We start from the raw sequence: 15,836 nt of genomic DNA, 5'->3' as shown, positions 1-15,836 counted from the left end.
CCGTTTTCTCTGGATTCAGCTTGAGTCGGTTTTTCCTCATCCAGCCCATTACTGACTCTAGACAGGCCACAAGAGGAGAGACGCCATCCCCAGTCACTGCATCAGTCGGAGACATAGAGAAAATGATTTGGGTGTCATCAGCGTACTGATAACCCCGCGCCCCATGTCTCCGGATGATCTCTCCCAGCGGTTTCATGTAAATGTTAAATAGCATGGGAGACAGAATGGCCCCTTGAGGGACCCCAGTTTTAAGGGGCCTCTCGTCGGAACGCACGTCTCCCAGCTGCACCATCTGGGACCTCCCGGAGAGGTAGGAGCGGAACCACTGGAGCGCAGTGCCCCCGATTCCCACCTCTGCCAGGCGCCCCAGAAGGATACCATGGTCTATGGTATCGAAAGCCGCTGAGATGTCCAAGTGCACCAGCAGGGACACGCTTCCCCCGTCGATGCTCAGACGGAGATCATCGACCAAGGCGACCATGGCCGTCTCAACCCCGTAACCTGCCCGGAAGCCAGTTTGAAATGGGTCCAGATAATCCGTTTCATCCAAGACCGCCTGAAGCTGGATAGCAACCGCCCTCTCGTCGTTCCTATTTAAATGCTCCGGTTCCTAACTCGAATCAATGGAAAAACGTAGGTCAGACCCTAGTGTTTTTTTAACACGCGTTAAATGAGGAAAACTCGATTCAAAATTTTATTCCGCTCTACAATTCGATTTGTATTGGGGACGATTGCGGGTTGCTCTAGAACCGTTCTAGGTTTAAATCGGATCCTAATAAGAACGCCACTCCTTGGATTCGATTCAGAACGCGGGGTTTCACCTAGTGAGAACAACCCCCAAGGCATGAGGAGGGTCTCTGGACCCCTCTCTTGCCTGAGGAAAGAAGGAAGGAGTGGCCAGCCTGCCCTCTTTCCTTCCATCCCAAAGCATGAGGAGGGTCTCCAGACCCCTCCCTTGCCTGGGAAAAGAAGGATGAAGCAGCCAGCGTGCATTGCCCTGCCCTTCCAGTGTGTCAGACAGCTTGCTAGAGCTGTTTGAGACTTTGGAAGGGAGATATATGAGTGCACTAGCTCCCCTCCAGATTATTTGCGAATTTACAGATTCATGAGGGTCCTCTGCCCCTAACCCCCATGAATCCAGAGGGATGACTTTATTTGCTCTCTTTGCAGCAGCATCACACTTCTGGGTCATGTTCAACTTAAGATCAATAATAATCCCAAAGTCTTTTTCACTTGTGATACTTCCAACTGCTTCAAGTCCAATTCTAGGCGCTGGCAATTTATTTCGCATCACTAAATCATTTGAAATACCTGAAAGAACGTCTCATCCCATACTAGTCTGCTCTTGTTTTAAGATCTTCTGCTGTGGCCCTGCTCCCTGCTGTACTGTTATTTTTATTCTTGCTTTCAGTGATTGAACCTTATGGAAGGTGTGGTACTTAACTACAGAGGAAAAGGCTTAAGTAATAACTCAGTTTTTGGGGAAATCTTCCTAATGAGAAGGACTTCTGGTCATAAGAAGAAGACATAGTGGGTATTTGGAGCAGCTGATGCCGTAAATGCCTCCTCAGATTTGAACTGAGTTTGATTTTAATGTACATGGCTGCTCATCAACAAATATTCTCTGTCTCAAGTCAATAAAATACAATGTTAAGAATACTAAACATAATTGAAAGCAACAACAAAAATAACAACACAGTAGTTGGGAGGAAAACCTACCTTCCTTCTTTAAAATGTATTAAGCAATTTAGTAGTTGAGGTATTAAAGGCACATTAAAAACAGCGCAAGCTCAAGGTTTCAAAGACCTGGATGAATTAAAGGGCTTCCCCAACTAATGGAAAGAACATAAAGAAACCAGGATGCCAAGAAGGCTCTCTTTTTAGGAGCCATCAATTTCATTTTGCTTGAGCCAGTCTTCCAAATAGGACCTTAAGGTTCAGATGGCATCTTTAATTTCAAGTCGGGTATTTCCCAAGGTTCAAAAACATACAAGTTTTGAGTTTGGGGGAGGCCCATATGTATCCCCTTGCTGAGCCTACTGGCTCTCCCACAGGGAACAATATTTCCCCCCCTCTAACTTTAGTCCTTTCTCCTTACCTTCTCTAAATACAGCAGGACATGAGTGGTGCTGACTTCTGTCCGTTTGATCTGGTTTTGATTTTCCAGCTGGAAAGAAGACAAAATGGAGACTGGGTTATCCTACCTAAGCAATGGAAATCAAGACATCATTTGATACCATGGGCTGGAATACATTTTAAGGAAATGGGAATCTGACAGGGTTGGATTCAAGGCCAGGGCCTGAGGTTCCCTACCCTTTCTTTCTATGTTTGTGCGACAGAGAGCAGACTGAAGTGCAGATGAGTTCCCTGACTCATTTGTGTGGCTAGCAGGTGATGCATATTGGTACTATATGCCACAAAGTCTAGTGATGGTTGCATTGCTTTGTGGCTGCTATGTGCCATCAAGTCAGCTTCAACTTATGGCAACCCTATGAATGAGAGAACTTCAAGACACTCAGTTATTAACAGCCATGTTCCAGTCTTGCAGATTCAGGGCTGTGGCTTCCTTGATTGAATCAATTCACCTATAATGTGGGATTCCTGTTTTCCTATAGCCTTCCACTTCCCTGAGCATTACAATCATGTCATTTCATGATGGTCCCAAAATACAATAGCCTCAGTATAATCATACAGACTTCAGGTGAGAGTTCAAGTTTGATTTATTCTCAGGCACATTTATTAGTCTTTTTGGCAGTCCACTGAACCCTCTTCCAGCACCATCTTTCCTGTATGTTAATTTTTTTATCTTGTCAGCTTTTCTTCACTGTACAGCTTTTACATCCACATAGAGAAATTAGAAAAACTATGACATGGATGATCTTGAAGTTTTTTTGTGAATTTTTTGGGCTATGAGACCATGTTCTAGAAGTTTATTCCTGATGTTTCGCCAGCAGCTGTGGCTCTTCAGAGAATGCTGGCATGGAAGTGAGTGGGGTTGGGGTATATATACTGTTGGTTGAGAGGAGGTGATTTACATGTTAAACTCTTCTAGAACGCAGCCTCATAGCCCCCACAAAAACTATGAATGCCAGCTGTGAAAGCCTTCAACTTCAGATCCTGACGGTATCTGTCTTCCCACTTGAGGATCATAGCTAGTTCATAGCTGCTCTTCTAAGTTCTAGGGTGCTTCTACACTGTAGAAATAATGCAGTTTGACATCACTTTAAGTGCTGTAGTGCCATCCTATGGCATCCTGGGATATGTAATTTTTCTTCAAGTATTTTTATTGATCATTCATATCTCCATAAGCCATAAAGAGTCCACATAACAAAATAATAGAGACATTTCATGCATCCATTCCTGCTTACAGATATATAAATTTCTGTTTATTCTCCCTTTTTATTCATCCAAGTAATTTCTTTTCTTTTTGGTTTTAAAACTCTTACCTCCCTCTCCCCCAAATTATATATTAACTTTGTAGTTTGGATTTACAGTGAAGCATATTACTTACACACACACACACACACACACACTTACACATTTGATATTCTTCCTAAAATCAAATTTTGCATCCTTTCTGCCTAAGAGTGCTGATGCCTCACAAAACTACAAATCCCAAGATTCTGTAAGATGCAGCCATGGCAGCTAAAGTAATGTCAAACTGCATCATTTCTACAGTGTAGATGCTTCCTTTGTCTTCTTCTGATCTCTTGGTTACAGTGTGTATTTTGGACTGAACAAACATATAGGGGAAAATATTGATTTTAGATGAAGAAAAGACTAATTGTTTAAGCTCCTGGCTATATTCTCTAAATGTTTCCTTTCTGATCCCATTAGAGCTCTAAGATCTTCTGGAGAGGTCCTTCTCTCTATTTCAGCACCTTCTCAAGCTTATTGAGTGGGAACAAGTTATAGGGTCTTCTTAGTGGCTGCTCCAAGACTTTGGAGCATGCTGTCTGAATTTAAAACAGTGTTAAAGACCTATTTCTTCTAGCAGGCCTTCCCAGTGGATTTTAAACTATGAATTTTAAATAGGTATATTTTTAATTTTATGCTGGGTGATTTTAATGTGTCCTAGGTGTTTTAACTTAATATGTTTTAACTTATGGACCTTATCACACGGGAAGCAAAATACCCAAATCCCATGGATAAACGGGGTTTGAATCCTGGGAATATTCTGCAAAAACAGGATTGTTTTGAGATACGTCAGGCTATTTGAGCATTAACCTGACATTAACCTGTGCAGAAAGTGGGGAAAATCCCGAAAGTAAAAAGCGGCCGATTTTGCCCACTTTCTGCATGGGTTAATGTCGGGTTAATGCTCAATTAGCCAGACGTTGTCTGAAAACAATCCCACTTTTGCAGGATATTTCCAGATTTAAATCCCATTTATCCATGGGATTTGGGTGCTTCCCTCCCATGTGATAAGGTCCTATGTTGTACCTTGCCTCGAGCCTTGAGGAGAGTCAGATAAGAAAACCATCATCATCACCATCATCATCTGTACTAAACTTAATCTTCAATAAAGCTTTCCTGCATTCATCCATGAAGTCTGTTCTTTGAGTTAAGTAAAGACATCACAGTATCTCACAACCTGCTGCCAATGGAGGACATTTTCTGCTGCATCCTGTGTGACAGATGACTGCTCAGCTACCAATTGGATATTTTGAGCAAGATCCAGCAAGGTGGTGTTTGGCTTCTTAAGCCTAGGTTTGTCAAGAGGGATAGACAGCTCTTCATAGTGGAAATTTAACAGGCAAACAGGGAGATTACCTTTTTCACAGATGGTTTCACTGGGATGAATCCTGAAAGCATCTTGACATCAACGATTGCCATGTTAGAAACCAGGCGCTTGCCAGTGTAACTGGAGAACAAGAGGGAAAAGAGATGGCTTTACAAACCAGAAGGAGAGGTAGTCTTCATCTCTCACCCTGTTACCACTAAGCTAGTTCATGTCTCAAGAAATAATACTTCTATTATTACTTGAAGATCCACCTTCAAGGTCCTTCAAAAAGAGATAAAGTTTGCCAACTGACTGGCAAATCTAGAAAATACACTTTTTTGAACTACGTCTTCCAGATACAGCATCTGGAGGGCCACATTTTCCCCATCCTTGTGTAAAACGCACCTGGTAACCGCTACTAACTAAACAGGGATTTTGAATGCAGGCCTCCCCAGACTGGACCTCTCTCTGTTATATCTTGTGTGAAGGCCTGGTGGAGATGGATGGCCACTCAACCACCTTCTCCTCCTTCCTTGGGCCAGTGTTCTCATGAGCGCTTTGCTCTCCATTAAGGCTTGGAGTGTGGTTAATTTTACCTGACATTTATAGCAAGGTCAAAGGCTTTGTGGGCCTTGTGTCCAGTGCAAGTCTTGGGGTCTGTGTGGACCTCCAGTGCAAACGGTGCATCTTCCTGGACTGGCTGTACATTGTATCTCAAGGTGGTCTGGAAAGAAAAAGGTACAATTTTCAGTGTCAATGTCCACACACACACACACACACACACACCCTGTGTGATCTGAACTGTCTGTGTGGCCCAAGTAATACAGAGGCTATTGTGAGTCAAGGGATCTAGTTTAGTTAGGGATTAGCAGTTGAATTTAGGCACAATATTGCATTTCTGGGGGGAACACATCCCACAGTGTTGGAGCAATACAGGAGAAAGCCCTCTTCAACGTGCCCAACAAATAGGCCTCCATAGATGCTGATATTCTCAAGATGGTCTCTCCTGCACTGGAGGTCCAATTGTCCTAATTTGGCAGGGACAGTCCTGATGAATCCTCTGTCATTTCATTTTTTTTCAGCTGCTTTTAAAACGTCTCCGTTTCTTTCTCCTCCTGCTTTCCCCCTTCATTGTCAGTTAACTTCAATTGCTGCAAACAGAGTTCCACGTGCAAAACAGTTTATTTTCAATTAACTCAGCAGTGGGGAGAAGAGAGGAGAGGAAGGAGTGGAGTCTTGCCCTTCCCAGTGGGCTCAGGCAAAAGCAAGCTGCTACAACCTCTACTAGAATGTGTGTTCTTCTCATTAACTTTGGCCATTTTGACCATACTCTGATATTGTTTGGCCAAAAATGTCTCAGTGTTCATCTGTGAACCTTTGGAGGGTATACCCTGAAGAGCTTAACATTTGTTCCCAGAATAGGGAAAGTGTGTGCATGTGATGGACTTGCAAAGATTCTGTATTGCACAGGGTAATGTAAAAGTTGCATAATGAAAGCATGCTATGTTTCTTCTCTCAACCCTCTCCTGGACTCACTGTTTAGTCACTGCATCCCCCACCGTGAGCTATTTAGTGGCTGGTGGAAAGCAGAGAGAACTGGAGAAGTGTGTAGCCAGAAGCAGTCCAGTGACATCATGTACCAAGATATCTGGAGGAACCTGCTGGACTTCAATGGTTATGTCATTACTGTACATCTGGCTACAGGGACATAACCAGATGCTTCCCTGTTCTCCCTTGCTCTCCACTAGCTAGTGAATGGACATGGGGGGTGGCTATTGCAGAAAAATGGTGAGTCCTGTGAAAGGGGTTTGTTTGTGGAGGGAAGAATACTAACTTCTGCAGTGACCACAAAGAAGATACATACATAGGTGTAAGCTGGATATACACTTTGTACGTCACTAACAGGATGCAGGCCTGTGTATGCATGTGTTGGTCATGGGAAGTTGGAAAAGAAACACATAGGACATCTAATAAAGTGGTTGTGAATCATGCAGCCCCCTGAATATTGCTGGACTACAGCTCCTAGCCTTCCTCACTATTTGGCTATGCTGGCTAGGACTGCTGGGAGTTGTAGTCCAACAACATCTGTAGGGTCACACAATTCCCACCCCTACCATAAAGCTATGAATGAAGAGGGAGACATGTCTCAAAAAGCTTATGCACTAAAAGACCTGGTGTGTTTCAGCCTGTAGGTACTTACTTACTTAAGGTCTTCAGATGCAACTCTCAAAATAATTTTACAATTGATATCATTTACATGTGTGTATTTAATCAGTTGTTCCTTGTACCGCTCCCTGGAGGAGTGCTTCTTTTAGGTGCTTCTAGGACAGACTAAGCTCTTCCTTTTTGCTACCCTACTCAAAGAAGGGGATGCTGCCTTTTTTTACATAAGAGTGAAAGTACAGTACTTACATTAACCCATGGATAAGTTGACCCAGGTTTTTTGGTTCAGTTTTTTGACTAACATTTCTAGACTTATACACAAGCATATACAATACCTCCCTCATCCAGCATTAAATTCAGGCCTTGGGGACCAAAGGTTGGGTATTCTTGACTTAAACTTGCCCGCCTTCAACACCCCCTCTGTTGTGTCATCTGACAATGGGACTGTTTTTATTCTCTCTCCCAGACACCCTCTGGACACTCACCTGAGCATAGACACAGCCTTCCCCTGCCACCTCAATATGATAGTCTCCCGGCAACTCAGATACACTCTGGCACTGAAGCAGCAGACGGTTGGCTTTTTCCACCTGGAATAGCTTCAGGACATTCTCCCCAGATTTCAGGGTTGCTTGTACGGCTGTACTGCTCTTGGCGAAGGTAGAACTGCCGTAGAGGGAGAGGGCTTGAAGGGCCACCACAGTATCCTACAGCAAAAAGAAAGAAAAGGTGGTTAGGGATAGGGCCTTCTTAGTGGTTGCATCTAAGCTTTGGAACTCCTTTTCCAGAGAGGTTCCTTCCTTGCTATCCTGTCAGCAGGCCATGACTTTTTTTATTCCAACTGAAGTTTTTCTAAACATCAGCCTTTCAATAGGATGCTATATTATTTTTATTTACCTATTTTTAACTGCTCTTTATCCTTTGTAAGTGCATGCTTCAAATCATCTTAATATTGCAAATGCTGCTGTTGTCTGCGTTCAAGCTGTTTCCAACTTATGGCGACCCTAAGGCAAACTTATCATTTTCTTGGCAAGATTGGTTCAGATAGGGTTTTTTTGTCTTTGCATTCCCCTGAGGCTGAGAGAATGTGCCTTGTCCAAGGTCACCCAGCGACTTTCCATGGCTGAGTGGAGATTCAAATCCCGGTCTCCCAGAGTCCCAGTTCAACACTCAAATCACAACACCCTGCTGGCTGACTAATACTGTGAATAGTTGTATGTTTTTAATTATACTGCACTTGTTTTAAATTGTAAGCCACCTTCAGTCCCAATTCTAGGGAAAAGGGAATTTGTAAACATTATCATGATGATCATGCTTGCCAGTTGTGGGGATATCATATCATATATCCCCATCTGCCCTTGTGTTACACAGAGGTTTCAATGTCACAGTGTTTCTTAAAAAGATATTAAATGATCCAATTGCATTTTTGAGTCTTATCAGGGAAGAAGAAATCTCATGGATTTTAGCCCACATTGACCTAAGATGCCTGGAGTGAAATCTGCAGTGTAAAACTTCTGGGAGTATAAAAAGTAATGGGAACGCATTTGAGGGTGATTTCTGGGCTTTACAGTACGTCAGTGAAACCTTTGGCCACTACGTGAAGAGAAAGGGCAAGGAATACAGGTTGAGTCTCCCTTATCCAGAATTCTGAAATCCAAAATACTCCAAAATCCAAAACTGTCCACATGGGTAGCTGAGATAGTGACAGCTTTGGTTCAGTGTACACAAAGTTTGTTTCATGTACAAAATTATTTAAAATATTGTGTATAAAACAAAATATAGATGAATTTCATTTAGACTTGGGTCTTATCTCCAAGATATCTCAATATATATAATTCCAAATTCCAAAAAACTCCAAAATCCAAAACACTTCTGCTCCAAGCATTTAAATTAATGGAGATACAACCTGTACCAAACTGCTGCACCTGAGAAAGGACACATGGACATGTATGCAGGTGTCCCTAAATGAATTCCACCCTTTATCTGGTGGAATGGCACAGGAGAGGACAGATAAAATATTACTGTAAAGCACGCACAAGGATTTCCCCTATTACAGTGCAATTTAGAGACAGCTGCCCTGAGCAGGGTTCTCTCTAACATCCACCATCACTGAGTTCATGGAAGGAAGGAACCTACCTGAGTAGAAGAGAATCCCCCTGTCGGGTTCGCTTGCTTGATAAGCCACAGGACAATGCGAGTGGCTGTTGCCAAGTCATCCTCAGATGGTGCTGGCCGTTTGGTCAGGTAAGCCAAGAGCACGTAGGATGTCATCTCTACTTCTGCTGATGGAGCAGGAGGGTGATAGTATGACAGGTCATCCTTCTCTTCCTCCTGTTTCTTAGGTCGTTGCCAGTGAAGGGAATTATCTGTTTCAGACAAAGAAAGAAGGGTTAGGGTTTGGATCAGAAAACCAAGCCTAGGCTTAGTGATCACCCTTATTTTTTCTGCACTTTATTTCTTTAACAAATTTCAAGTATAACATAGGAATATTTACATGTATGTGTAGTTGTGGTGGTGGTGTGCCTTCCAATCATTTCTGACTTCTGGTGACCCTAAGGCAACTCTAAGGCGACCCTATCACAAGGTTTTTTTTCTAAGATTTGTTCAGAAGTAAAGGAAAAGGATGCTAAAGAACTTAAGAAATTTTGACAAGTATAACTGCTTGTGCTCACCCAAAAGGCTGGGTGATGAGATAGTAGAGAGGGGTTGATGCTTTTTTTAGGTGCTCTGAGAAGGGATTAAGCTCTCACCTTTCACCAGGGAGTGGTTCCTTTTTTGATAAGAATTAAAGTACAGTACTTACATTGACCTGTGGATAAGTCGACTCAGGTTTTTGGGGTCAATTTTTTAACTAAAATTTCTAGACTTATACATGAGTATACACAGTAATTAGGCGTTGCTAACACTTGCCGTTTAGTTCTGACAGTGAACATCTCTGGTGTGGATCTATAGTTTGCTGAGTTTTCATTACTGAAGCCTAAATTTCTGAATTTGGCTAACTGATGGACTTGACAGCTTAGTACCCTCTTCACCTCAAGGCCCATGGTAAGCACCCTGTTGGTCTACCCTCTAGCATTGATTTTGACAGGTCAAGATTCATCTCCCTCCATCTCTAATCCTCCTTTCCTACCTTCATTCACAGCAACCTCATTGAGGAGGCGCAACATCTCTTCTCGCTTCTCCTCTTTCCCTGCCAGTGCAAAGGCATAAGCCATCAAGGCCCGAGTGTAAACGTGGATCTCTTTTGATTCTGCTGCTGTCTCCAAGCAGAACAAAGCATTACGCACCACAGAGTGCTGAGGGGAGAGGAAAAAAGAGGCATTAATCCTGTGCCATCCTGCTAAACCTCCTGCAAGATTTGAATGGCAACGGCGTAATCCATTACACTGTTTAGAGAACAAAAATATATCACATTCCTTTCCTGGAAGAGTGGTCATCTATGCTGGATGGGCAGAACCATGGAGAGAGTGAAGGCAAGACTGACTGAAGACATTTTGCCACCAAGGAAGTGCCCTCTCCCATGTGAGTCAAACGCTTTCTGATATTCAAAACTAACCAAGTTAGTTTGGCATGTGAGGCAGAAAATGTCTCCAGCTCTCCTTCCCATCCTTGGTAGTAAAAATACAGTAATAACAAAATATATAAGTAACAATAAGTTGTTCTTTCATGTCAACCCAAATCTTCACTCTGCTCCACTCTGTTTAATAGGACAGCTGGCCCTGGATGGGGAGATTGTGGATAAAGGGGACTATACCAGGTCCTAAGATTTGGGGGCCAAAACTTGAGACCAAAGGATGACCCCCCCCCCCACTGATGCCAGAGAGCAGGCCCTAGTGATGCTATCAGGGGAATATCATGGGGTAGTCCCTGGTGATGTCATTAAGCATGATGCATTACGTGTCAACCACAGTTGCACAGAGTATGCCATTCAAATAAAAACACTCAAGGATAACAAATGGGGAAAGTGTATGTGAATGTATGTACGTGTTTATATTTCCAAAATAGTACTTTCACCTTGAGATTCCTCCCCCCTTGCCCTTGAAGATCAGAAGGCCAAGGTCCTAAGATCTTGAGAATTCTCATTTATTATGAATGCAGTATGCCCACTACCCAATTGTTCCCAGAGCAGCTAAGCCACAGATTGGAAAAATGGAGCTTTTTAAATAACTCCCAGAATCACCACTGGCCATGCTGACCTGCAATTCTGGGAACTCCAGCAAAAAAAGTAACTTTCTCAAATGTTAAACTAAACAAACCATGGGAAACAGTTAATAGCATGGCCATGCATATGCTAAAATTCCACATTTCTCTTGGTTTGCTATTTATCAAGGATTGTTGAACTTCATAAGGAGTTTACTCCATGCTTTCCTTAATCCTCATGGATTAAGGGAGGGAGGAGAAACATACTTACAGTGACAGGAAGCGGAATCTCCAGTAAAGCAATGGCAATGTAGGCTGAGAGGCTGACCTCATCGCCAACTCCACCCTGTAAGAAAGAAGGTGAGAAGCATCCATCAGATCCACAGATTACAAGAAAGCCATCTTCCAAAAGCTTCTTCCAAGATCAACATTCTATATGTTTTACATGAGAACAGCACGTTGTTGTTGTGTGCCTTCAAATTGTTTCCAATTCATGGCGATCCTAAGGCAAACCTTATCACTGGGTTTAGAGAATGTTTGCTCTTGCCTTCCTCTGAGGCTGAGAGCATGTGACTCACTCAAGGTCACCCAGTGGGTTTCCATGGCTGAGCAGGCATTCTTATTTATTTCATGTTTTAAAATGTATTTCATTTATATCCTGCCTTTCTCCCACAGTGGGAGTCATGAGAGTTTATCACACGAAGGAGATCGGGAGTTTATCCTGGGAATATCCCGGACAAACCACATAATTACGCAAAACGTGATGTCACACAAAACCCACCATTAAAGTGGTTACAAAGAAGCATTGACACACATCTTTTTACTTTCAGGATTTCAGCAACAATGCATTTCCAATATCACTTTATTTGCACAATTGTGTATGATAATCATTCGTGCAGTTACTTGCCATTTTTGCTTTATTTGCAGGATGCTTTAAATGCGCTTTAATCTCTCTTTAATTAATAAAATTAGCCCCATAGTCTAATGCTCAAACCACTATGCCACCCTGGTCCTCTTGAACAGTCCTGCTCTGTAAGATTTAGATCTTAGAAACATTTTCTTTATTTTTTTGGAATACAAAATACTGGCTGGAAGATTACGGGAGTTATAATTCCAAAAATAAATTTTCCAAGCTCTGAGTTATGTGTCCATGAAATTTTCCAATTTAAGCTTGAACCTCACGGATTCAAATATCACTTCCAAAATATGTTTGCTCTTGGTCTAACTAACCCCCGGTTCTCACAACTGTGCTAACCTCCAATTCTCACAATACACCTCCTCCCACTTTACCTTTAGGGCGTTGTTTAGAAGGGTCCCGCTGCTCCGGAAACAGCCGTTTTCCTTCTGTCGGACGGCTAGCCAGGCCTGAGCATCCCTGATGTGATTTTGTTCCAAAAAGATGTGGTGCTGGGCTTGAGCAAAGGACTTGAGCACAAATGCTGTCAACCTGCAAGGCACCACAGGAGGCAAAAAGTGTAATTTATTTACTCATTTCATTTTATTTCCTGCAGGAATGAGCCGCGTGTAGCCTACCACCCACTTTGGGGGGCTTGCATTGCATCTCTGTTTTGTGGACTCATGGCACCATTGCCACATTATTATTATTATTATTATTATTATTATTATTATTATTATTATTTCTTACCCACCTCTCCTCATGGATAGAGGTGGGGAAAAACAACAATTAACAAATACATGACATTAGTTAAAAACACATCAGTTAAAACACACATAAGTTTAAAAGGACAAGTAAGATATATTCATATTAGAAAAAAAATCCACGTTTAAAATTCATAATTTACAATTTACAATTTAAAAATCATCTGGACAGCCTGCCTGAAGGGGCTGATCTTTAATGCTGTCTTAAATTTGGATAATGTATTCATCTGTTGAATCTCTTCCAGCAGGTCATTCCACAGTCTAGGGGTGGCTGAACTCTAGGGGTGGCTGAAGAAAAAGTCCTCTGGCTGACTGAGGGCCTGAACAGACTGGTGTTATACGCTGGCCTGGGGGCAGAGTCGGGCCATGGCATCTGCATGACACACGCCCCGACACTGCTATCACACTGTATACCCAACCACATAGTGGGCAGCATCACGGCACTCCTCTGGCACTGTGTCCAGATGACACAGTGCCAAAAGAGCACTAAAAAGCTGTGGCGCAGACAGCTATGGTGCCCTTTCTGTGGCCAGATTGGGAGTGGCAGTGTGACAGAGGCGGCTGCAGGCTGCCCCTTAGGGGTGGTCTGTTCAGACCCTCGGTTATCAGTTCAAGATTGTCCTAGGCCTTCAGGTTTCCAGTCCAAAACCTGAGACCTGGTGATGGCATGCATTAAGTATTAAACACAGTTGTTCACAGCTTATCATCCAAACACACACGCACGTATACAGACAGAAAGAGAACATGTTTTCCTGTGTAAAAATTAAAACAGAGATTTTAGCTGAATGGGCTGTTCCCAGATCAAGGTGAAATGAGGGGATTATTCCTTTTCACCTTTATAGGGAGACAGGATAAAGAACATTTAATCCACCCTACTTGCTTCTAGCTAGCAGGTGGATGCAGTGTAGAGTGGAGTGCAGTTCCACTGTCTTTCCTTGTGTGATATGCTCCACAGTACTATAACTGTGTAGTTGACTGAAAAGATTTTTGGCTGTGTGTTTTTATGTATATTGAGATTTGTGGATTTTATACTTTTAACCTGTATGTACCTATATTCTTGCTGTACACCGCTTTGATCATTGGAAAAGCGGTATATAAATAAAGTTTTATTATTATTATTATTAGTGTGAAAGCAACCTATACCTCCATAGCCACAACAGCTTCAATTACACCTTTTAAAAACAGAGGTTGTTAGGAATACTGTAACTTGTCCTGCAGCTTCTCAAGACTCCCCCATAATTTTGCGACACCACACACACACAGCGTTGCACATCTTTGGGATATGAAGTTGACACTGAAAATCTCACCAGGCATTTCCTGGCTCCTGATAACGTTCTCCAAAAGTGCTGTAGGAACCATCAGAGTGCTTGTAGTTCAGCTGCCTCTGGTAGCCTGAAACAAAGAATGAACATTACTTCCTTCCACAACATGTCCATAAAATGTATATGTTACCCAAATTTCAACAGAGGTGTCTTTCTATGTCAGGAAGGAAGCGGTAAGGTAAAGTATTATGTCAAAATGAATGTGTCTTGAAGCCATCTGTCAATTTCTGATGATGCCATGAATTTCATTGGGTTTTCCTAGGGAGTACTCAGAGGTGATTTGCCATTGTTTTCCTCTTGATATAGCCTACAGCATCTGATATTCCTTGGTGGTCCCTCATTCAAGCACTAACCAAGCCTGACCCTGCTCAGCTTCCAAGATCAGATGGGATCTGGTGCCTTCAGAGCATTTAGGTGGCTGCTATTTCATAAAGAAAGGCTTTGTTATATTTTCCTGCATGGCAGGCAACTGGACTGGATGGCCCATGTAGTCTCTTCCAATTCTATGATTAATTATTGTTAGAGAAGAGGGCATCTTTAATACTTCTGCTTCCTCCTTTGAGAAACTAACATGGAGTGGATAAAATGCAGTGATGCGACCTGACATGGCCCTCGCTTGTGTGGCCTTTGACCTCTCCAGATTCTCTGGGTTGCCCTTTTCCTGGTCAAAAGAGTGAATGGCATCTCCTCAAAGTATCCAGGATCAGCACAGTTCACCATTTAAATGTTTGACCTCATTGCCATTTGTCCCTTTTAAATTTAGCCAAATTAAAACCAGTAACCCCATTAAAATTAGCCCATACCAATTAAACCACTAGTACTTTAGTTGATTTATCATGAGAACATATGACTCATTGGAAAAGACAGTAATGCCTGGTAAGGTGGAAGGCAGTAGAAAAAGAGGGAGACTGCATTAAAGGTGGGTAGACTCAATCATGGCACAGGAGCTGCTGCCACACTGTAGAATTATTGCAGTTTGATATGAGTTTAACTGTCATGGCTCCATGCTATGGATTTTTTGTTTGCTATGGCGCAAGAGCTCTCTGACAAAGAAGGCTAAATACCTCACAAAACTACAAATCCAATAATTCTATAGCATTTAGCCCAGTTAAACTGGTATCAAACTGCATTAATTCTGCAGTGCAGATGCAGCCTGAGCTTGCAAAACCTGAGCAGGACTGTTGATGGCCAGGGCTCTTGAAGGTCTCAATTTCATAGGGTCAGGAGCACATTTAACAGCAAATAAAAACAACAACTGCAGTTGATTAATCTGATGGTGTAACCAAATTAATGCTAGCAGCCCCACTACACTAGGCTCATACCAATTAATTAATCTTTTTATTCCTTACCCTATTAGTTCATACCATTAAAGCTAACAGCCTTGATTATACACACACACAACCAGAGAGGAACCATTTTATTCTCCCCCTACTTTCCTGAGAAAACAAGAGTAGGAATTCCCTTTGCAGCATTTCCTGCTCTCCTCACCAGAAACTAGGTATCCAATAGCCTTGGATTTGATCTCCTCCGTCAGCTGCCCGGTATTATTCAGGTAGTTCAAGATGTAGATGTTGGGGGCAAAAAGGGCCATATTCTGCTCGCCACAACCATAGGGCATCCGGAGAAGCTGATGCAAGTTCTGAATGGCATTGCCCAGAATGTCACCTGGAGCGCAGGAAGAGACACAAGTAGAGGGTCAGTGGCAGAATTTCATGATTTCCAAACAACAGATCAAATTTTCTATACAGGCTGAATCTTCCCTTATCCTAAACACCTGGAACCAGAAGTACTTGGGATTTTGGAATATCTGTATTTGCATACAATGGGCCCTT

At 42.5% G+C, this 15,836-nt stretch overlaps 1 protein-coding gene across 1 annotated transcript in view; it reads right to left on the bottom strand.

Annotated features, from left to right (window-relative positions):
* Positions 1-15,836, bottom strand: part of LOC149320718 (alpha-2-macroglobulin-like) — an 83,335-nt gene that overhangs the window by 8,829 nt on the left and 58,670 nt on the right. The window contains exons 24-33 of the mRNA XM_089502632.1: positions 15,493-15,669; positions 13,990-14,074; positions 12,314-12,470; positions 11,295-11,369; positions 10,014-10,179; positions 9,020-9,249; positions 7,372-7,590; positions 5,320-5,447; positions 4,774-4,864; positions 2,099-2,167 (exon numbers count right to left, since the gene is read on the bottom strand). Coding sequence (XP_089358758.1) covers positions 2,099-2,167; positions 4,774-4,864; positions 5,320-5,447; positions 7,372-7,590; positions 9,020-9,249; positions 10,014-10,179; positions 11,295-11,369; positions 12,314-12,470; positions 13,990-14,074; positions 15,493-15,669 — 1,397 coding nt within the window. The remainder of the gene's footprint in view (positions 1-2,098; positions 2,168-4,773; positions 4,865-5,319; positions 5,448-7,371; positions 7,591-9,019; positions 9,250-10,013; positions 10,180-11,294; positions 11,370-12,313; positions 12,471-13,989; positions 14,075-15,492; positions 15,670-15,836) is intronic.

The sequence above is a fragment of the Sceloporus occidentalis genome, unplaced genomic scaffold (genome assembly GCF_023333645.1).
Source record: "Sceloporus occidentalis isolate IW3139 unplaced genomic scaffold, rSceOcc1.0.p SCAF_1, whole genome shotgun sequence".
Classification (NCBI taxonomy): domain Eukaryota; kingdom Metazoa; phylum Chordata; class Lepidosauria; order Squamata; family Phrynosomatidae; genus Sceloporus; species Sceloporus occidentalis.
This window is presented reverse-complemented; position numbering and strand designations above follow the sequence as displayed.